Source organism: Chanos chanos, chromosome 5, assembly GCF_902362185.1.
Source record: "Chanos chanos chromosome 5, fChaCha1.1, whole genome shotgun sequence".
NCBI classification, from domain to species: domain Eukaryota; kingdom Metazoa; phylum Chordata; class Actinopteri; order Gonorynchiformes; family Chanidae; genus Chanos; species Chanos chanos.
In genome coordinates this window covers 27,426,768-27,450,383 of record NC_044499.1, presented here as the reverse complement: position 1 = coordinate 27,450,383, position 23,616 = coordinate 27,426,768, and the positions used below count along the sequence as shown (strand labels likewise).

At 42.8% G+C, this 23,616-nt stretch overlaps 1 protein-coding gene across 1 annotated transcript in view; it reads left to right on the top strand.

Annotated features, from left to right (window-relative positions):
* Positions 1 to 23,112, top strand: part of tubgcp6 (tubulin gamma complex component 6) — a 28,778-nt gene extending 5,666 nt beyond the window's left edge. The window contains exons 9-24 of the mRNA XM_030774836.1: positions 406 to 545; positions 1,759 to 1,908; positions 2,299 to 2,380; positions 3,389 to 3,477; positions 4,768 to 4,883; positions 5,967 to 6,105; positions 6,540 to 6,626; positions 6,789 to 8,541; positions 12,896 to 13,063; positions 15,017 to 15,185; positions 15,314 to 15,455; positions 21,317 to 21,511; positions 21,629 to 21,761; positions 22,210 to 22,423; positions 22,534 to 22,727; positions 22,985 to 23,112. Of these exons, the coding sequence (XP_030630696.1) occupies positions 406 to 545; positions 1,759 to 1,908; positions 2,299 to 2,380; positions 3,389 to 3,477; positions 4,768 to 4,883; positions 5,967 to 6,105; positions 6,540 to 6,626; positions 6,789 to 8,541; positions 12,896 to 13,063; positions 15,017 to 15,185; positions 15,314 to 15,455; positions 21,317 to 21,511; positions 21,629 to 21,761; positions 22,210 to 22,423; positions 22,534 to 22,727; positions 22,985 to 23,076 (3,863 nt within the window). The 3' untranslated portion in view covers positions 23,077 to 23,112. The remainder of the gene's footprint in view (positions 1 to 405; positions 546 to 1,758; positions 1,909 to 2,298; positions 2,381 to 3,388; positions 3,478 to 4,767; positions 4,884 to 5,966; positions 6,106 to 6,539; positions 6,627 to 6,788; positions 8,542 to 12,895; positions 13,064 to 15,016; positions 15,186 to 15,313; positions 15,456 to 21,316; positions 21,512 to 21,628; positions 21,762 to 22,209; positions 22,424 to 22,533; positions 22,728 to 22,984) is intronic.
* The last annotated feature ends 504 nt before the right edge of the window (positions 23,113 to 23,616 follow it).

The window sequence follows — 23,616 nt, the reverse complement described above, 5'->3', positions numbered from 1 at the left end:
TTGTATGTCTATTTGAGTTTATTTGGGAGAAAATCCTTTCCTGACACACTCTTCTCCATTTCCTTAAAACAGGGCTGTCCAAAATAATTCCTTCAGTTATGGGTTTGGTTTGTGAAAGTTCAGTGATTCATGAAATTGATTGGGTGGCCTATGTTTTTCACCATCATTATTTTAATCCAGACAACTGTTTTGATGGGGCTCAAAGTGAAGACGCAGTGACAAAAACACTGAATAGTTATGAATGTTTCCATTTAAAAACCAGATTTGTTCGAGTGCTCTTAGTGCTGACCCTTTTGGAATGTCCTTGGACAGCCATGCCAAACGTGCAGTGTGTCTCCCCCTATTGGTTTAACTTTGTCTTAAGTCTGAGCTTGTTTTTCATTGTGTCTCTCTCCCCTGCTCCAGACAAACACTTTTGGGTGCAGGGCTACACTCTGATCTCTCAGGATGTGGAGGAGTGTGTGCCAGTCTTCCTCAGACACATAGCCAGTGATGTATATGTCTGTGGCAAGACCATCAACCTGCTCAAGATCTGCTGTCCCCAGGTGAGTTTTCTGTAGGATAACATGGAGCCGCCAGTCACCTCTGCTTTCTTTGTCGTGCTCCTGAGTTTAAGCACAGTCTGTTTGTCCCTGTTTTTTATTGTAATACTTTGCTCACTTCTTTGGTTCCCACAGGCCATACTCTTATCACCGAGTGTGGAAAATAGTGTGAAATAACCAGCTTAACTAGTTACATGTGGAAAAATTAACAGTGTCTTATTTTTTGATGTTATGTGACCATGTGTCATACATTACAGCAAACTCCCTCAGAAAAGGAAAAAAGTGTTTGGCCACCATAAACAACTTCAGTGCACCGTCACATTCATTTGAAACTCAGTTTGAGGGATGCAGCTCTGTTCGACCATGACAAACTGCATCAGCTGCTGTGTAGTTGATGATGATGGAAAAGACGGTGCCATCTGCCAGTCCAGAGCCTGCAGGAAATGTTCAGTTGAGTTTAGATCTGGTCACAAAGGGAGGCATGACATTACGGTTTTCATTTCATACTCATTAAAGGATTCGCTGACTGTTTGTGGGTGTGGGCTGTCATCCTTAGTAAGACCACTCCCAAAAAGAGAGATATGTTTCACCATTGCTTGAAGGTAGACACTCAGAGTTGAAGGTTTACTGTACCCCACACAGTAACTGAATCCTCAGATCGCTGCCGTGGGAAAGAACTGTTTTCACCTGCATGTTTCTCTTAGCATGGGTAATATACACACGTGTCCATTTGTTTAGCAGTGGGTGTCTCAACCAACCACATGACTTCTGTATGCATCAGTCTGAACAGGGGTAGGCTGTCCTTAATAAACCTGCCTGCCCATAGCATGGACTGCTCTCTGCCACCCAGGTGGAACTGTTTGGCTCTTCTTACTTTGAACCTGTGCACTGACGACTGACAGTTGGAGTAGTATGTCCTAATATATTTACAGCATATATGTACTGTATATTTTTTTTACCAGTGTTTTTTTTTAGATGTTCTGTAACAGTATGACATGGTTTAATTAAGTAAACATACCTCCATTAGCCTAAAGAACACATCTGCCTCATCATGCTCTGTCAGAAACTATTTCTGCAACAGTGCAATTTTCACAACAGTATTCAACACTGTCTGTTTCAATTGTTTCTAATCAGTATTTCACCGCAAAGGAATTTCCCACTGTCAAGTAACACTGACTCTGTTGTGAAATATTTATACCTCCTTGTTTGCTTGCAGCATTACATCTGCTGGTCAGAGCTGCCTGTGCCTCCGATTGCTGTGACCTTCTCCCGGCAGGAAGTGGAGGAAATTGAGCGGCACTGTGCCATTTACCGTGGGCGCATGGAGCGGATTGGCAAACACAGTGCCATCAGCAGGGAAGAACAGGTTCTGTTTGGATTCAGGCATCACTGAAAGCATTTTGTTGTGTCCCTGAATTGAGAGGGATGATTCGACTCTGTGTTTTTTTGTTAAGGAGCATCAGGTCCAGGTGGAGAGGGTAATGAGTGACCACATTGTTCAAATCTTTGTCAGCACTTCAGCACTGATTTACTCCAATAACATCCATATAAATTAGTTCTTTTTAACCCAATAACATTCATATAAACAGTTTTTCATTTTAAGCTGGTGACATTCACATTCCACCCTGCACAGGGGTCCAGAAGGTACAGTGTGTTGATAAAATAGGAGGCTCATGAACCCAGTCACAGTTGAAATGCTGAGCAGACATTGCTGCAGGACTAAAGTGTGCCTTCATCTCACATTTTTTCCTGCCAGGCTCGACGAACAGAGCAAGCATGCCAGGAACTCATCAACCAGGCCAGGGAGACTGCTGCAAAGACACTGGACAATATCAGAGGTTAGAACATTCGCATTTGCATATGTGTCAGCACCTTCGCAGGACAGCTGAGGAAACTTTAGCGTAACTTCCCTAAATACTGCAACCCTGCTGAAAAAAGATAGAGACTGAGGTCCTGAAAATTCGGGTTTTAATGAAATATAACTGGTCTCCTTTGGCATAGTCACCACTACTTAAAACTAGGTTCCGGTTAGGCTGGCACAGAATTTGATTTTGTCAGGGAACTAGTTAGACTGGCACAGAATTTGGTTTTGTCAGGGAACTAGTGTGAAATGATCCTGGTTTGATGTCTGATGCTTGCGTGACTGAAGTGTGACCACAATGGGACAGGACTACAGCATGTATTGATTTGCTGTCCTACTTCACAGTCAGACTCTGCAGCTATAATTCAGGAAGCAGCAAAAACTGTGTGTTAAAAAAATAAAAAGACAAAATATACCTTCGCTCAGATTCAAGTCTTTTTTTAACATTTAGTGTGAGGCCTATAAATGAATGAGACATGTTACAGGAACCACAGGATCAGCTGAATGTAAATATTCTATAAGGGATTGCTAGTGACCATTTGATCAAGAGTTAAAGTGGCTGGTGGCAGCAGTTTGGTGCTATGTTAAAACCACTCTGTAGCAGTTTTGTGTTTTGTTGTAGCCACTCTGTTTAAACAGATTCTTTACTTTGTGTTGATCCTAGCTGAAGAACTGAGAGTGTAAGGGCTACTCTGTGGTTCTCACATTACATGGGCATTATGGTTGTCACTGCTCTTCAGTTCAGCTGAAAAAGAAGACAGCTACAGCTACCAAGCTATGGCAGTTATTATCTCCAAATGCTATATGCCACCACCTACTGTTTTGGAGATAAAGGATGCATTGTTTCCCATGCAGACAGACAGTGTGACCTATTGAGGCATCTTTAGTCTAGAGAGCCATAGATCAACCATGAAATCTGAGAGATTGACAATAAATAGATGCATTTGTGTAATGCTTGAATGGGGCTTCTTGTCTCCCCTTGCAGGGCGGCAGGTATCCCAGCGTCTTGCAGAGGAAGCCAAGAAGAGACAACTCTTTGAGGAATTGAGACAGCAGTTGGAACTTCAGCAGGAGGTGAGTCAGAATGCTGAGCGGTCTGAAGTTTTAGGGGTGTGTGAGTGTGTGAGAGAGAGAGAGAGAGAGAGAGAGAGAGAGAGAGAGAGAGAGCGCTGGATACAGATGTGAGAAATAATATTAGGAGTCAAATGAGATGTGACAATGAATCAGGAATCAAAGGAGAGAAAGAGAGAGACAGAGTCAGAGAGAGACTGAGAAAGAGTATAAAATATGTATAATGTTTTTTTTTGTTTGTTTGTTTTTTGCCTTCATCTCCCTCTTTGCACTTATCTGTATCAACTGTACCACATGAAAAGCATACCCAGAAACCCAGACACATATACTAAGGAAACGGGCCTTTTTTTTTGGTTTTGTTTTGTTTTTTTGGTTTTTCCTCTGATTAAGATTAATGAACTTTAATGTTAGTCCACTCAGTGTTTGTGTCTTTTCAACTGACATTTGGGTTGTGATATATTCATACATTATATTATATCCTGTCAGTGTTTGGAAGAAATCCCACAGAGTGGCAAAGTCAAATTCAGTTAATAAATTGCTCTTTCAACTTCGGAAGTAAACCAAGTTTAAGCACGTTTTGTTTTAGTCTGACTTATTCTGAACCAGAATATATCATGTTTTCAGGTCAAACCCTATGAGTTTTTTAGTTAGAGCAGTTTCTGTTGTGTACTTTAAGTCTCTGGACACAATGTTTTCTTTTTTGTTGTTTTTTTTTCCATTTCAAATATTTTATTAAGAAAATTTATGCTTTAATTATTACATGTTAAATATGTCAGCTGACTTATAGTGAAGACTTAAAGTATAGTAGACTGTAGTATAGACTTAAAAACATGTAGACTTATCTCCTTAACAATGTGAAAATCCTCCTTCCACAACCTTTTCCAAGTAAAGCTTATTAATGCTGATTTAAGCTGTCTGTCCCATTCATGTGCTGATTTTGAATTGTATCAGTCACATCCTGAATGGGAACTCTTTGTTCTCAGATGTGTGTACAGCTCCTGCTTTGGTCTGATCAAAACAGCTCCTTTACAATGATAGTCATCTCTTCCAAACTGGTTTTCTCTTGATAATGAGGCTGGGGAAAGACTGGGTTTGCTTGGCTCAGGAGTAAAGCTAATGGACTTGCCCACTATCGAAGCACACTGTTACACTGAGATACTAGTGGCCTCAGTTTCAGAGTTTATATGGGTTAATTGGCTCATCCCGTAAAACCTACCCTTCTTGTTGTTATTGTTTGTAAATCAAATGATTTTCTGTATCAGAGATTTTCTAACAGTGGCAGCATGTTTTTAGTGGCGTATTACAGCCAGGCAGAAGGAGCAGGAGGATGACTATGGATTTGCCCGGGAACTAAGAGACAGAGAGAAACGACTGCAGGCCCTTGAGAAGCAGCTGGAAAATAGGGCAAGGTGAGTTTCCCTGGAGTTTCATTTCCAAACCAATGAAAAGATTGACTACCATTAACTTAGATATTCAGCACTGTCAGTATTTCTGTTTTGTTTGTTACCATCAGCTAGTGACATGAAAATGCAAATACACTGGGAAAGAAGAGAATTTCAACAGTTCTTGTTAAACTGTTGCTAAGTAACCAGTTCTGGTTTCATACAGTTGGTGAACATAACAGAATACTATGAATGAAGTACTCCACAGTCCTGATAGGAGATAATATTCCAGTGCAGGCTGAATTGCCTTTGTAAAACGTGCATTATTTTGTTGTTTAGACTGAATGCTTTTAAGTATAGATATAAGATTTGCTTAGTGTTTTTCGAGAGTGTTTGTGATTTTGAATGATAAATGATGTGACTGCAAAGATGAGAGCTATGTCATAATCAAATAAAATGATCCTGGTTCTTTTTTACTGAGCCCTTCTCTCAGAAGCCCAGAAAGCCTTGTGGCAATCGACACGGACCCTTCACCGTGTCATGCTCATTATTTTTTCTCCCGCTAAATAACTTGCTTTCTGTTTTCTATCGCGCTTTCCTTTCCTGTCACTTTACATCACCAAACTTTTACTATCTACATGTCAGCCTACATGCTGATATGTAGATAGTAATGCAATCCGCTTTTCCCAACTGTCTTGAGTGAATTTGTGTTTCAGTTGTTTAATGGTGGATGCTTTGCATTTACTTCCACCCTATTTGCAAAGAAGGCCTCTACTTGCACAGATTCTCTTTGGGTTTTCAGAAATATTAGCGTTGCTGGGTTCAGTCATGTACAATTACAGAGCCACCAAACACTGCAGTCTTGGAAACAAGGAACCAACTCATTTGTTCCTGTAGCAATCCACTGATTAATAACACACATAAGACACAATGCTCTCCCAGCCTTTTCTTTTTGTGTCCCCACTGACCTTAACCTTTCTTAATTTTTTTTGTAAATATATTGGGCTTGTGAATTGAATTGAGGACAACCTTGTAGTTTTTAGCCACTGTTAGGAAAAAGTCCCTCCCCATCTCAGACCAGCAGCATACACTGTGTGTGTGTGCCCACAGGAAAGAGCTGATTGCACGGTACAGCCGCCTGTCAAAGGAGGCAGCAAAACGAGAGCAGCGAGCTATGTGGAGGGTGCAGAGAATGAGACTGGAGGAAGTGAGAGTCAGATTTCTACAGCAAGACAAAAAGAATACCAAGGTGAGACCTGAAAAGTACACAGCCTCACAGCAAACTAAATGTATCAGCATCTGTGATGTACTATTATATATAGTGGGCAGGCATTACATGTTGCCGGCATGCACGGTAGGTACACCTGTTTATTTTTATTTGCTGAGATGTGGCAGTGCTGCTCCATCTGCGTGATGTCATCTTAACTCTGTTGTAGTTTGGTCTGGAGACAGTTAGTTTTCTCATGACAAAAGAAATAAAACAAAGAAAAAAAAAAAAAAAACTGGGAGATTTCTTTTAATCTATTCATCAAAGTTAATGAATTATAGTTGTTAGTGACCGACACTGATGAGTAGACACTATTCCATTCCCTTTGTGTCATGTCACTTTGTTTTTTCCAAACATAAGTCCCGAACTGTTACAGTGAATAACATCTGAAACAGAATGCAAATATTTTTTTTCAGACTCTTCTAGAAAGGTGTCTTTTAGGGCAGAAGGGAGACATTTTGGGGAGGCTTCCCTCAGACGAAGCATCTCTACAGCAAGCACAGGTCTGTTTGAGGACATGTGATGACCATCACAAAAGTTAGTTGTTCTGTTGGTACACATGTGTTTTCTGTCTAGTGTGATATAATCTCATGCAGTTGTTCTGTTGGTATACCTGTGTTTTCTGTCTGGTGTGATATAATCATACAGTTGCTCTAACTTTTCAGGAGACACTCAGCTCTGAGCAGGGCTGTGAGAATCATCACCCAGAGGCCCCAGTCATGAACATGCCCCCTCTCCCTCCCCCTGTCCATCCAGCCTGCCCCACCATCAGAGAGGGTGCACTGATCCTCCATAAACCTCTGCAAGAGTCAATAAGCAAGACAGTCACCCAGGCACTTCAGGACATTGAGTCTGACCTTTACAAATCTCCTAAGGTCCCTGTTTCCAACACAGATTATGACTTATACATCCCTCAAGGCCCCTTGGAAGTGGCTCACATTGGGCTCCATTTGCCCATGCCCCACACCCATTTAGGGGAAAATGTTTTGGGTGTCAAAGTGTTTGTCTCGACCCCGAGGTCACAGAGTCACACGATGCAGACAGATTTTGTTCTCGGGCAGCGTACGCCAGAGCTGCTACTGTCTGAACACCAGGTCATGGTCCAGCCCTCTCCTTTGTCAGAACATGTAGGATACAGCAGTAACAGCACTGCAGAGCAGAGGGGTGGTAATACCCATGTCGCGTTTGGGCTGCAGAGCACAGCCCCATCAGAGCCGAGGATGCCTGCCGCTGTAGAGGAGAGTCACATGCTGGTCAGCTTGCTGCAGACTACAGAGAGAAAGAGCTCAGATATGCAGGCTACAGAGAGAGAGAGCTCAGACATGCATGTGAAGGTTCACACAGCTGTTGCACAGAGAACAGAGGGGCTCTCTGCACGTTGGCCAGAATCAGTACTGAAACATGCTGAAGAGAAACTAGTGAAGGTCAGGGTCATTGAACAGACTACTTTGGATATGGTAGTTTCGGAGACTTCCAGCACTTATATTCATGACCAAGTTTCTGACACCCATACAGAGGTTGTTTCTGACAAATCCATGCCTTTGCCCTCTTTGAGCATGATTGGTCATGTCTGTCATAACAAGAGTGGGATAAGGGAGGGTGAACTTACCCTTGAGGTGAAAGACCATCTCTCATCACCTGATATTCATGGGCACGCCTCTGATGCCCATATAAGGGCTGGAGAACATGTTTCCGTGGTTACCGTCCCTATTCCCACCCCCAGTATTCACAGACACGCCTCTGATGCCCATATTAAGGTTGGAGAACATGTTTCCGAGGTTACCGTCCCTATTCCCACCCCCAGTGTTCACGGACACGCCTCTGATGCCCATATAAGGGTTGGAGAAAATGTTTCCGGGGTTACCGTCCCTATTTCCACCCCAAATATTCATGGTCACGCCTCTGATGCTCATATTAAGGTTGGAGAAAATGTTTCTGAAGTCATGGCCACTATTCCCCTCATGAATATTCATGGTCACGCCTCTGATGCTCATATTAAGGTGGGCGAGTTCATTTCGGATGTAATGCCATCACGCCCGCGTTGGAACAAACATGGTCATTCCTCTGACTGTAACCTCACAGTGGGTTGCGTGGTGCCTGAGAGAAAACCTATGCCCGTTCCCTTACTTGGAAGTGGTTATAGATGCTACTCAGATTCTAAAGTTGGCATTGGGAGTGTAGACATAGACACAGATCCATCCCAGCTCCCCAAACCCAGCTGTGATATTTGGCCCTCCACGGATTCTACCATGGATGTTCGATTTGTTGCACCTGGTACGGAGCCTCTGCCACCCTCTGTGTTGGGCGTTGCAGATGGGAACCCCTCGGATACCACCCAGCCTGCAGGCACTGACCCATTGCCTCAGACTAAGCCTCCTGGAAAAGACAAACACAGCCAAGACATCCAAGACAGCCATGGTAAGGATGTCTCTATGTTACAGATTTATCATGTAGCAGTTTTCAAGACACATGTGCTTGCCAGTTTCTGTGTGCAGATGTATGAGTATTCATGTGTGAAAGTTTTTTTTTTTTCTGTTTGTTTAGCTTCTCTGAAATTTTGTCACATGACATGGCAGCGCAAAGCAGTGGGGTCATGAATGTAACTGACAACTGATGAATAATTCCGATGCAATACTTGGCGTTTGAATTTGGGCTGGACATGGCACAGGATATAAAACTGAAATTATTTGGGAAACAAATCAATTCAATGAAATTTCTTGACATCCCACAAACTGGAGAAGTGCTGTCTGTGATTTCTAAATATCTAAACTGGCTCCGGTTGTTGGCTGTTGCCAAAAAAAAAAAACAAAAAAGAAAGAAAAAATACAGTTGCTTGTGATCTGGAAAGGTCAGTGGGAAAGGGTATATTTCACATCATCACATTTCAGTGTCTCCTGGGTTACCTGTCCAGTTGCAGGCAAATACATTGAGGTTTGCCTAAACACATATACAGGGTTCACATGGAAGCATTTGTAAGGTGGTTGACTTGGGATGCGTCACAGGTAGGACTAGGTAATATGGCCGGTAAATAATATCGTAATTTTTTTTGTCTATATCGTGATACACAATATATATCTCAATATTTTGAAATCTCCTGCTAGAGCAGCAAAGAAAGCTGGAGATGTAGCTCTAATTTATAACACTGAATTCTCTCCTAACATCTTTAGCTTACCAAACTTAACCTCCTTTGAGGTGTTCTCCATGTAGCAATCCTGCACTACCTCATACTGTTAAAGCACCTGGAAAATCAAATTGGCATTCGTGGCCTGGCGCTCTCCTGGTTTAACCCTTTAATGCCCATGGTCACAAATATGTGATTGTGTCTGAGTGGTCCCCACAGTCACAAATGTGTGATTTTGGTAATTAGACATTCTATGCAGGCATAAGAATGGGTAAGCTAAGGCTCTGTCCATACCAACCTGGGTAAATGTGAAAACATAAATAGCCTTTCAGTCCACACTAAAACAGCGTTTTCCACCACTGAAAACGGTACTTTTCGAAAACTCTCTCTGAGGTGCATAAATTTGAAAACGCCGTTGTAATGTGGACAGGGAAAACAGAGAGTTTCAGATACAATGACGTATGGTTGCCGCGACGCTGGCAAAGGTTTGCGCTGGAGACACCAAAACGAATACGACGGGCGAATTGCAGTGAACGCTGCTCTATCAAATTTGCTAATCTATCTTCAGTTATAGATCACCATACTGTACAATGCACATGCACTGATCCAACGTAGACTACGAGCTTTATATTTGCTGTTTACAAGATGGAAAACAATGGCAACAGTGGTTAAAACCGTATATGAAGCCGTGATTTTGGACATGACATGGCCGAAGGAGTAGTTGGTGGTGGGATAACTTCGTAATCAAAGGGGCATAAAATCAAGCACTACAGGCATTTCAGCTTTTTGATGTGGACATAGAACACTTGGAAAATGGTACAAAAACATTAGTGTGTACGGAGAAACGTTTTTACTTAAAATCTGTGTTTTCAGATGTACCTGGCTTCAGGAATTTAACAGAATTTAATTTAAACAGAATGGAACTTAACTGTAGAATGAAACTCGGGCCGGGGGGACCATTGTCGTTTCAAAGAACTTGGGCGTCTAAAGGTTAAGTCTTATCTCTCAGAGAGAAAGCAGTGTGCCCACTATAATAATGTGACATCTGAGTACCGAGAGCTTAACTATGGTGTCCCTCAGGGGTCGTTCCTTGGCCCTCTCCTATTCTCCATTTACATGCTCCCTCTGGGAGATATTATACGTAGCTGTAACATTAGCTTCCACTGTTCTGCTGATGATACTCAGAGCTTCTTATCAATCAAGCACAATGACCGCTCAGGCTAACCTTGAGGCGTGTCTCTGTGCAATTAAAAGCAGACAAGACTGAAATGCTGGTCATTGGTTCCTCTGCGCATAAGCATCTATTTAATAGTCTTACGTTAAATTTTGACAACTGCATTCTCTCGCAAAATTCCACAGCTAAAAACCTTGGTGTTATTTTTGACTCTAGTCTCTTGCCAGTCACTCATATCAAGAACACAACCAAAATGACCTTTTATCGTCTCTGCAACATCGCCAAAATTAGGCCCTTGCTATGTATGGCTGATGCAGAAACCATTGTATATGCATTTGTCACGTTTTGCCTTGACTATTAATGTTCTGTACTCTGGTCTGCCTGCCTCTAACACCAGAAGTCTTCAGCTAGTTGAGAATGCGGCTGCCAGAATCTTGACCAGAACAAGGAAGTTCAACCATATCACTCCTGTGCTGTCTTTCCTTCATTGGCTCCCAATTCACGCCAGGGCTGATTTTAAAGTCATCCTATTGACATTTAAAATTCTCCTTGGGCTTGCGCCCGCCTACATATCTGACTTAATTACACCATATAACCACCCCCACACCCTGTGCTCTCAGGATGCTAGTTTATTAGTTGTTCCAGGACTTAAAAAGAATTCTGCTGGCCACTGTGCCTTTGCTTTACCGCTCTCCCTTTCTTTGGAATAGCCTAACCAAAGAAATCAGAGAGGTAAACTATCTTGATACCTTTAAAACCAAGCTTAAGACCAATTTGTTCTCTCTAATTTATGGATAACATAATTTCACTGACCATCGTTGGAGGCTCAGTCTCTGCCGTAGTCTCTCCTGGCATAGTTTAGTTTAGCTTCGGCTGGCTTAGATGCCTCTCCTATTTTCTCTCTCCTTCTCTCTCCCCCTGGCTTTTTGTCTTGACCATGTCACTTCCTGGTACTAATACATTTCTCTTCTGTTTGTGTGAGTGGCTGATATCTGTGCCTTGCTGCATGGATGTGGTTCCGTCCTTAGGTTAGCGGACTGACTTTGTCTCCATACCCTGCTGTCCCTGGCCCTGCTCCTCCTGCACCCTCCACAGCCACTAGTGTTGCTACATTCATGCATCTATAAAATTATTTTCTTTATTTATTTTTATAAGTTTAGTTTGTTAACTCCACTAATGCTCTCATTTTCCTCCCTCATCTTCTGCATGTTTGTGTCTCATTTGTTCGAGCATGAGTGTCTTGTTTGAAATGTGGCTACTTTACGTCTAGGTGTGCCCAAACACACCTTTTTTCTTGCCCACTATGAGGATTGAGTCAGGGAGTGCTGCCCTGCTTTGGTTATTGTGAACTTCTTGGCATGTAAAGCCCTGTGAGACTGTAAACCGTGATACTGGGCTTTAAATAAACTTAAACTTGAGACTTGAATTTGAAATTGAAACTTGCTTGCAAAAAGGGGGAAATCACAACCAAGTTAAATTTAACAAAACAGTATTTATTCAGCATCTTCCTTGCAATACCCAAACCACTGCCAGACGATGGAGGTGCTGTTTCTTTTTGAAACCAATTCATCCGCCTCCATCCTCTATTACCGTTTCCGAACTCAACATTTATAAACTTGCTTTGCCGCTGGACTTCTTTCGCTCTCTCCAGGCTCTTTCCCTGTTCCCTCCAGATACAAAAATCAGGTCTCATGGGTGGGCGAGTGTGTGTGACATATGTATGTGAGTTTATTTTTCTTTCTGTTTATGTGAGAGGGAGAGAGCCATGAGGAGAGAGGGAGAGAAGCGAAACGCGAAAGCGAGTCTCGTGCTGGTGGCTTAAAAAAATTATGTGACAATTTGTACTCGATTTTCACAATATAGTCATTTACTACATTGCACATAGAGCAAGCCGCGATACATTGAGTACATTCAAAATATCGCCCACCCCTACTCACAGTACAAATGCGCTAGTCTTCACCTCCTAGATGGACACAGGGCTCGTGTCAGGATGGGTATGTGCGATAGTACAGGAAGTGTGTGATTGCAAATTAGATGAAAAGAGATTAAAAACATATATTACATGATAAATTACAGTGATTCTCTAGTCCACTGAGATAAACAAGGTTTGTTCAAAGTGCTCTCCAGTGTTGGGTCCATGCTCAGTGCTCAGATGAAGGTCAGCCCCTCAGAGGATGTTAATGCTACTCAAGGACAGTACAAGGCTTGTAGTTTTAGGAAATACATTTGATTAGTGACTGAGGTGAGGAAATACGTGGTTGGGATTTGTGACTGAAGGGAGGATATCTGTTGATGGGATAAGTGACTTAGGTGAGAAAATGCATGAATAGGATTAATGAGGGAGGACACACATGAGGGATTGTGAATATTTGGACACAAATTGGGGAGAAAACGGGTAATTAAAGAACTCTCTGATTGTATCACTTAAAAACACAAGCTGAATTTGTTGCTGAATTTGCCACTGAATGACTTTGCAGGCAGTCAGAGAGAGACCAGCTATGAGTTCCTTCCCTCCAATGAGGGCCTGACGGCCTTGGCTCGAGGACTGGGCCTGTCCTCTGGACACAGCTCAGAGGATGACTACCTTCTCTCACTGGCCGCACAGTACCAGGTGGAGCAGTATCAGGATACCTACAGTCTTCTGAGTGAGTCACCAGAATATTTTACACCAGGCATTCTCTGTGCTATCTCTGACTTGCCTGAATGTTTGTTAGCAGTTTGGGGACTGTAAAACACATTACTGCAATCCTTCTTTCTTTGAGTGTACTTACGTCACCCTGAAAACTTTATTTAAAGTGCATGTGATGTTTCACTATCTCATAATCCACTCTACAGTAAAGCATAATGAAAGGTTTGGTGCAGTGGAGGATGGCGTGATACAGACATTACATATTTGTTACCAGCTGTATATGAATAACAAATAGTAACGAATAATGTGAAAACAGTTAAAGAGGACAGGTGAAGGTCTAGGGATGCACCGATCCGATACTGATACTGGATACCGATCCAGTACTGACTCATAGCTGGGTCGGGTATCGGTGACATTGGGGCCGATCTATTCAATTCAGTGCTATGTTTTTCTATGTTTATGTCTACGGGCGTCGATAGACCCGTATATTTTCTTAGAAGGAAAGTTAACATAGCATGGAGGGAGCAAACATCAAAGGGTCAGCAGTTTGGAGGTATTTCACGCTTGCTACGCCGACAAGCTCTACAGCTACTTGCAATATCTGCAAAGCCAATGTTTTGAGGGGTGGCGGTAGTACTGCAAAACATAACACAACCACTAATCAAGCACCTCCAGAAGCATCATGCCAAAGAACATAACGAGTTTAACCAAACAAAAAAAGGGAACAGTTCCAAGGGCGTAACTGTGTTTTCAGTTTTGGGAGGAGGGCAGCCTGCATCAGCCTGAGATTCAACAGTGCCACCCATGGAATGAATAAAACCTGTTCATCGAATGGTCTACTGATAAAAGCTTTAGGACATTTTAAATTTACGAGCACAAGTGTTTAAAATAATCCGTCAGCTTCCCCTTTTGTATTGTTCTCCTCTTCCTTTTATCCATAACGGAAAACCCGCACACAGAAAGATGTCACTATCCCAACAATCCCGCTCAACACTACTAACTCTCGCAGGGGTCATTGATAAACATTGCCATAACAACACAGATATGTATGCTTATGCAACTGAATTCGTCGGCTAATGGTTTTCTTCCCCTCAGTAACCAGGATAGATGAGAACCGAATTCTCCCGACAAATTTATTTATATTTTTAAAAGCAAAATCCTGAAAAATATTGGGTGAAACAAACTAACACCACTGTTTTGAATATTGGGTGGATTGCGCCCCCCACCCCCTGAGTTACGCCTATGGACGATTTGAAGAAGCAGCTAACTTTGTCGGGTGCATTGCAAAGACGTGAGAAACTTCCCAGTGATTAGTGTGAAAGTGACAAAAATAACTGAAAAGGTTCTCGAATTCATTGTTCTGGATGGGCAACCCCTGACAGTCGTTGCTGGTTGCTGGTGCACGATTATTTCTTATTTTAACTATAAATAATAATTCGGTAAATTTATATGTGTTTATTTGTTACATTTTGTTTTACAAAGTAAGGAAAGCAATTTTTACGTTAAGCCTGATGTTGCCTTACACATAAAAGATTGATCCCAGTCTCTTCCACACAGTGAGGCATACAGCTTATTAAGTTAACACTGGTATTGGATCAGTACTGGTATTTGCCGATATCCAAAGCCCAGGTATCGCTATTGGGACTGAAAAAGTCGGATTGGTGCATCCCTGGTCTGTTTAATTGTTGATGGAAAGTATGCTCTTTAAAGCCAATTAAATTAAATTAATTAAAGACAACTATTTACGGCCAGCTGATGTGTAGATCACGCAGCTGCACATGGCCATATATGTTCTTGCAGTCCACTTTTTCAGATCAGACACACATGCAAAGTAGACTCTAGTTGTCACCATTTCCCCCAGCTCCTTGAATTTTTATTAGGCATCATTTCTCATTTCACTGAATGGCATGGACCCCCCCCCCCCCCTCCTCTCTCTCTCTCCCTCTCCCTCTTTCTCTCTGGCCCTTAGCGTCAGGCTCTGAGTCTGCGCTGTTGCAGCAGGTGATGCGAGGCCCCTATGGACTGCCTGTCGACCCCTCCCTGCACAGGGCCACAGACACCACAGCTGTGCAGCTCAGTGAGATGGTGTCATTGCCTGTGCTGATGAAGCACTCAGTCACCATGCCTCTCATCACTCAGTGAGTCTCCACGGCCTGTGCTTGACTTTCTCATCAGACTGAGTAGCCAGGCTTCTCTATCGTTTGTATTTCTGAGACTCTGCGCCCTCCCTCTATCCATCCCCCTCTTTAATTTCCTCCTGTTACAGCGTATCTCTGGTGAATAAAGCAGTGGTGGATTACTTCTTTGTGGAGCTTGGCGTGGAGCGACATTTTGAAGCTCTTAAACACTTCCTGCTGATGGAGGATGGAGAATTCGCCCAGTCTCTCAGTGACTTGCTCTTTGAAAAGGTGGGAAAAGACACACTGAGACAGTTAGTAGGGGAATACCATCAGTGAAAGGGAAAATATACTTGTCTTCATATAAATCATTCTTCAGTTGAGTAGTCATGCACTAAGTTAAAAACTTAGTGATCTGATCTACATCTATGACTTATAGACAAACACAATGTGCTTAACCTAATACCACACAGTCATAATCTTTCATGTTGTTATTGAACGCATCCATTAAACATTTACAGGACACAGTGGAAAAAGTAAGGGAACCCTTAGGCTAATGACTCCAACAAAAGCTTATTGGACCTTAGGTCTTCACCAGTCCACAATTAGACAAACTGTCTACAAATGGAGATGATTTAATACTGTGGCTACTCTCCCTAGAAGCGGGCGCCAGCCAAGTTGACTCCAAAGGCACAATGCAGAATGCTTAATGAGGTAAAAAAAGAACCCAAGAGTAATAGCCAAAGGCTTGAAGGAATCATTGGACCTGTTCAACATCTCTGTTCAAGTGTCTACCATGTGCAAAATTTTGAACAGGCATGGTGTCCGTGGCAGGAAGCCACTGCCTTCCAAAAAAAACATCATTGCATGCCTGAAGTTTGCCAAAGAGCACCTTGACACTCCACAATGCTACTGGGAAAATGTTTTGTGGACTAATGGAACTAAGGTTGAATTGTTTGGGAAGCACACATAGTACTACATATGGCATAAAAATGGCACTGCATACCAGCATGAAACATCATCCCGATGGTTAAGTAAGGTGGAGGAAGCATCATGATTTAGGGCTGCCTTTCTGTCTTGGGGCCTGGACAGCTTGCCATCATCGAGGGGAAAATGAATTGCCAAGTTCATCAAGGTATCCTACAGGACAATGTCAGGGTGGTTGTCTGCCAGCTAAAGCTCCGTAGAAACTGGGTGATGCAACAGGACAATGACCCTGAACATCTGAGTAAATCTACTACAGAATGGCTGCAAAAAAAGAAAATCCGCCTTTTGGAGTGGCCCAGTCAGAGCCCATACCTGAATCCAATAGAGATGCTGTGGAATGACCTCAAGAGAACTGTTCAAGCCACTGAGAATATTTAATGGATGTGTTCAATAGTGACATGAAATATTATAATTGTTTGTGTGGTATTAGGTTAAGCACCTTGTGTTTGTCTATACTTGTGATTTAGATGGACATCAGATCACATTTTATGACCAATTAATGCAGAAAACTAGGAAACTAGGTAATTCCAAAGGGTCCACATACTTTTTTCTTGCACTGTGTGTGTGTGTGTGTGTGTGTGTGTGTAAGGCCTGTTTTGAGAAAATAGAGTGGGTAGAGAGTGTGGAACTCCCTCTGCTGTAATCTGTTTTTGTCCCTGCATACCCAAAATTTGTGTGAAACTCTGGGGTGTTTCATAACTGTTTACTCTGCCTGTGCTCTGTAACTTTCTTAGAGTAGCTCCCTTCAAAACACATCCCCTCTCGCTGTCTTGTTCCTGTTTATTTGCTGTAAACTAGAGCATGTGTGCATAATCATTTGATGTTGTTAGACTGTGTCCTTGATGTATGTCAATCATAGAAAAATGAAACGTTTGAAGAAAGCCTGGTGTTGAAGGGAAGGGAAGGTCAGACTGTACAGGTGACTGTTCAGCATATTACGCTCGCCCTGGCGCGCTGGTCAGAGCGCATATGACAGGAGTTTAGTTACTGTACTTTACTCAATGTTTTCCATTGAAGACAAAGGCACAGCAATGCACATGGCACATTTACTAAGATGAATGCAAGGGCTTTACTTTAGGCCTGTGTAGGTCTGTGGGTATGTGTGTGTGTGGTTCTGCAAACAAGAAAAACAAATACATAGTCCCAGTAAGGGTACAGGCAAGATGAACACGTGAATGCACACTAACATTGTTTGATATGTACATTACTATGAATAACAGTATACAAATAGGATATGTACATTGAGTACTGTATTCAATAATATACTATAAGCAAGGAATACTAGATTGTCCATACAGAAAGAGAGAGTGCAACAACTAAATTCTTTGAGCTAGGTCTCATACAGTATTGATACAACGGGAGTTACACTGTAAGGTCTCGGTGCGCCCTGTAGTTGCAGAAAATATGCTGCAGCTAAAATACACGGCAGCACCATTTTGCAGGCAAACAGTACACAGCACATTAACTGATTAAGTCATGGCTCTCGAGAATGCAATGTTGGAATCACTACAGAACATATTCTCCTAACAATCAAGTGTGCATAACAATATATTTATAGTGAAAATGGTTAATAGTATAAATAATTATAATATTTACAGTGTAAATGGTTTAACAACATGACAAAGTTATGTTTCATTGAGCACATAGGACTGTATTTCAAATTGTTACACCTGAGGCATATTGCCATTACAGCTATCAACAACTAAGTTTATTTCGTGACCATAATCACCAAATGTTACGAGTAGCAAACTTACTGTCTGAAACGTGAAGAAACAAAGATTCACTTACGTGTTGTCATAAATGCACATAAGTGAAAAGAACCCACACAGAGTACACTAAATTGAGTCCACACAGACATGCGCAACACAGTAACTCATGGATGCGTGGCTGATGCAATGCCTTTTTTACACTGAGAGGAGCCCCAGTGTCCTTTGGAGTTAGTGTCACTGTATGTTCACACTGGAAGCGACGAGAGTGTCAAAGTGACCGGAGGACATTCATTTTCTATGTGAAGCCTAGTTCATACTCGCCATTGCCACCATCGCGCACAGCTGTGCGTGCCAAAAGTGACGTCGAGGTGGTGCACTGTGGTGTTATTTCTGCTGGTCACGCACCTCTCATTTTTTGTAACCTGGCTCACAAGGCGCAGCTAGCTCATATCCTAGGTGGACGAGGTGGAGGCAAGACTGTGTCCAGCAGGTCCATTTTACAGGCATCTGTGCGGGAGCATAGGGATTCCCAGATGGCGCAGAACTCCTGGAGGGAGATCACTGCAACAATTGGGAAAGAAGACGCTTTCTGCAGGAAACTGTGGAAGAACCTTCACAATCGCTTTGTGAGAGCCAAGAAGCAGGCACAAGCCCAAAGCGGCGCCCTGGGAGGAAACGAACCGGCACCAACTGCAGCTGCATTTGGGTCATCAGACCCCAGCTCAACGGAGACACCCTCACAGGCCTCCTCACCACCTCCTCCACCCTCACAGGCATCCTCACCACCTCCTATCCTCCCTTCGGAAGCCATCAGTTCTCCAGATATCCAGACACCGGGCTTGCAACCATCCTCCTCTCCTACACCATCCCTGTCTTTGTCTACATCCTCATCAAGTCTCTCTGTGCCCTCAAAAGGCCATGCAGAAAGTGTGTCAAATGATGTATGAATATACTTTGAATCATCCACAGCTGCTATCATGATTTCATAGTTGTTTCTTGATTTACTTGTTTTTTTTTTGTTGTTTTTTGTTTTTTACTTGATTCTTGATTGACTTGTTTTTTTTACTTGTCTTATTGTTACTTATAATAAAACCATTGTTTGCTCAACACATCTATGTATGACTTTGATTGAGTTAACCTACCACGTGCAGAGTAAAGGAATAAAAGACACATGGGTACAACAATAAGGTAAACATCATTTTATTACACAACCAGGAGTATTCAACAAACTATTAACAAGACCAGTTTAGGTTAGGCAACCTTTCTGGATGACATTGTCTTGCCAGGGTGCTAGTCCTTGTGGTGTGGGGAAAAATGACCTAAGGTCATGCCTAACTGCAGCTGCAGCATGGGACACACATGTTGTGGAGAGTCTCCCAGGTTGGTGTCTCCTGCCACAAGCCTCCCCCATTCACCAGGAAAGGTTCACCCGAAGCTACCGTGCCGTCCATGAAATTGCATGGGATGTAGCAGCATGTAGAAGACACTGCAGCATCTGTGTGTGCAAGCATGTTGTGAAGGGCAACACAGGTCTTCCCAGCATCCACAGCCTTGTCTGGGTAAAACTCAATGGGCCTTCCCAGAATCCTCCAGCGTGCAGCCAAGACACCAAAGGTGTTCTCAGTGACCCTCTGGGCTCTTGTGTGCCAGTAGTTGTAAGTAGGTTTATGGTTTAGGTTTAGGTTTATTACCTGGGTATGGCTGCATCACGTTTACATGCAAAGGGAAGGCTGCATCTCCCAGGAATACATGGGGAAGCTTGGTGTTGGTTCCAGGCAGGTTCACAGGCTGTGGCAGTTCGAGGGTGTTCTGCAGAAGTTTGGAACCAAATGACTGCTCTGGAAAACCCCCCATCACTCTCACGACTGTATGCTCCAATGTCCACCATTGTGAAACGCATCACAAATGGCCATTAGCATGATGGAATCGGTGCCTTTGTTATTGAAGTAGTCACTGCCCACATTTGGCAGGGCTCTCATTGCCGCATGTTTTCCATCTATGCACTCTATCCACTCTCCAAAACTGTGAAATATCTTCCCATTCGTTCCCTTTGGGCAAGGGCATGAAGTCATCTTTCAGCGCCTGCCAGATTTCCGTATACACCTCGCAGACAATGTGGGAGATGGTCGCCGCTCCACGTTTGTAGCTATAAGCAACACATCTTTGGCTGCTTCCAGATGCCAAGAGCCTTAATGTAACTGCTGGCCTCTCCTGTAAACTGGGCTGTGGTGGGTTCTTTCACGTTTAATAAATGGTTTGATCCGATGGAGTAGGTCATCAAAACAATGTGCAGACGTGAAAATAATTGAAGTGGACCTCTTCGTCTAAAGTACGCATAGGTTTCATGAGGACACTGAATTCTCCCCCGACATGTCTGTCTTTGTGCAAAGGCCGGACAGACCACCTTCTTTTGCGCCACTTTTTAGCTAACATGCTCAAAAGCAGCAATTCCTCCTCCTTGAACAACTGCAACACCAGCATCAACATCTCGGAGACCATTGTGTTTGTGTTTGAATGATGTATTCCCTATACATTTCCTCTTCTTATTGGTTTCCAGTGGTGTGTATTGTATTTTTCTCAGCAGCAACACCTATCATTTAGAAGAAGACTGCAGCGAGTCAAACGCACCTAAAGCGCGAGTATAAATGGTTCTGGCACTGTGTTGATGTCACAGCTCGCGTGTGTAAAGACCAATACATCAAGTATAACAGGCCCTTGAGCCAGCGTCTCCAAGTGGCAAAGAGTGGGGCGATTTGGGCGTCAGACTAAAGTTGAAGTTTGGTTAACCTTGTGGTAATGATGCCTTTCGGCGACAACCAATCAGAATTTAGAGAATTCTAGAGAACGCAACCGTGTAAACTTTTATTCCGACCAAACATTAGTTCCCAAGCACAATGGAGGAGAAGTTAATGAACATTGCAGTAGCGGGTTGAAAATGTTGAAATTTAACTTAGCATCTTTAGCGTTTTAGCAGTTTGTTTGTTACCAAACAATCGCTCATTTTATTCCTTCATCGATCAATTTCTCACCTTCACACTTTAAAAGATTTCATGAGGTTAACTTATACCCTACTTTATGGTCAGTCGGCACAAAGATTCTGGTCAACATGTTTTTTTGCTTTGCAACCCCTTTAAAAATAGTTAGCGAGACCAAGCATTCTGAACAAACTTGTATCCGCCTATTTCATCTACGTCAGAGTGTCCAAAGTGTTGGACAGTGTTGTTGGCAGGGTGGCCAGAGTGAATTTTGATGCTCTCGCCGCTCCCAGTATGAACATAGGGTTATGCGTGTGCACGTAAGGATGCTGTGTAATTCAGAGGGCCTTTTCTACAGGTGTCTTGTTCTGTGTTCTAATTTTAAATAAAAATGATTGTTATAGGTGGTATACCTATGATGTTTTGAAAAATTTTGTGGGGGCATATAAGGAGCTCTACTGTTGTCATGTATTAATTTTAGCTGGGTAACGGGCAGACCCCTGGAGAGCTCCTGACTCCTCTGGTGCTAAACTCCATCCTTAGCAAAGCCCTGCAGTACAGTGTGCATGGGGACAGCAGGCTGGCCGCCAACTTCACCTTCGCTCTTCGCTTCCTTCCCGAGGCATTTCACCCCCATGCCCCAGACGCACTCAACTGTCTTGAGTTACGCTATAAGGTTGGACAAGTGAATGAAATTACATATTTTTTCTCACTCTCCCCCTTTTTCTCATGTCTTTGTCTCTCTGACCAGAAAACTGCATTGTTTAATCATGTTGCAATGTCTCTTTTTTAGGTGGACTGGCCTTTGAATATCATTATCACAGACAGTTGCATGAACAAGTACAACCGCCTGTTTTCTTTCCTGCTGCAGCTGAAACACATGGTATGGACTTTGCGAGACGTCTGGTTCCACCTCAAGAGGACAGGTAATTATCTCCCCCCTCCTGCATCACTGAGTAGGGTGGTGGTTTTAAGAAGAGATCAGCTGAACATTTTGACTCCAGTTCTGCTCTTGTTTTAAAGCCTCTGTCTGGTTTCCTCAGAAACCACAGATGAGCCAGCAAGTCATATTAAATCACATGTTAATGTGGCCATTTATACAAATATTAATTTGTAATTCAGCATGATGTTATTGTGAGCACAGACCCACTGTGTTAATTGTGTAGAGGGCCTTTGCCCCCTGCATCTTTTATTCTTCAACACAAACACATCTGATTGAGTAAACCTTATTCAATCAGTAAACAAACCAACCAATATCCTATCTGCGAGAACGTTCTGATAGGCCAGGTTGAGTTATTTAAGTAAATTTGGCACTGTGTGTATGGTGCTGTGTGTGCTCTGTGAACACTCTCTGGGATTGCTCTACCTCCACAGCTCTGGTGCAGGGCGCAGGTCGGTCAGTGCAGTTCCGGCAGCTACAGCTGTACAGGCATGAAATGCAGCATTTTGTGAAGGTGATTCAGGGCTACATTGCAAATCAGATTCTTCAGGTGTCCTGGAGTGAGTTCACACAAAAGCTGAGCAGTGCCAGTGACCTGGACACCATTCACCACACCCACTCTGACTACCTCAACAGAGCCATTTTCAGGTTTCACCATCTCGCTTCCACATGTCTGAATCAGTGGTACTTTGGAATATGAAGGAATTAATTACAGTTAAAGGTTAAAAAGCTATTTTTTTCCTTTCTCCTTGTTTTAGGGGTCTCCTCACAGAAAAAGCAGCCCCTGTAATGAATATCATTCACAGTATCTTCAGTCTGATCCTCAAGTTTCGTGCTCAGCTCATCGCACAGCCCTGGGGCACCCAGGAGAGAGAGGCTGTGCATCCCAACTTCATAGCCATGCAACAGTCATACAACACTTTCAAATACTACTCTCACTTCCTCTTTAAAGGTATACCTCCCTTCCCTCTCTCTTTTCAAACACATACTGTAGCCAAATTCAGAATCAACAGCGGGATGGTTGTTTGCTCTGGTTGTTTTATGTGTTCCTTTAAATCTTAGTGCCCTGAGTAGTTTACAGACTGTTAAGTTTAAACCAGTGAACAGTGAACTAAATCAGTTCACCCAGATACTTCTTCTCACACTGTCATGTTAAATCTGAAGTTCTGTTCAGGTGGTTTCTGAAATTCCTTTTCCTGTCTTGTGCAGTGGTTACCAAACTGGTCAACAAAGGCTACCAACCTCACCTGGAAGACTTCCTCCTCCGTATCAACTTCAACAACTACTACAAAGATTCCTGAGGGTTTTACCTGTTTGTGTTTGTGTGTATGTTTGTGTGTGTGTGTGTGTGTGTGTGTGTGTATTAGGAGACTTACTGTGACTTCATCCAGCATGTTTTGGAGCTGTGTACTACTGAACTGTGTCTGTGGTGTACCGCAGTGACCACTTCCTGTCCCGGGTCCACCTGGCTGACAGTTCAGCTCATGCAGCATTGCCTCTTCCATTTGATGTTTAAGAATCAATTTTTTTTTTTTTTTATTTCTCTAGTCCTTTCAAGTACAGAAGCTATGTGGAAATATATTCAGAAATGTCCAGTGTTTTTTGTGAATTCTGAAGGCAAAATGAGGTGTAAATACAAACTGAAATGATATTAAAATAAAGCTTGTTTTATTAGGGCATAATGCGATGACAGATGTTCTCCAGTTGTTGGTCTGATGATAAAGACTCATAAATGGCCAGAGGAACATACAGGTTTAGACGGAATTAAGAATTGTCACGTGTTTATTAATGTTAACAAGTTTGCAAAGAAAAGATAAGGTCAAATGTGTGTGAAGCCTGGG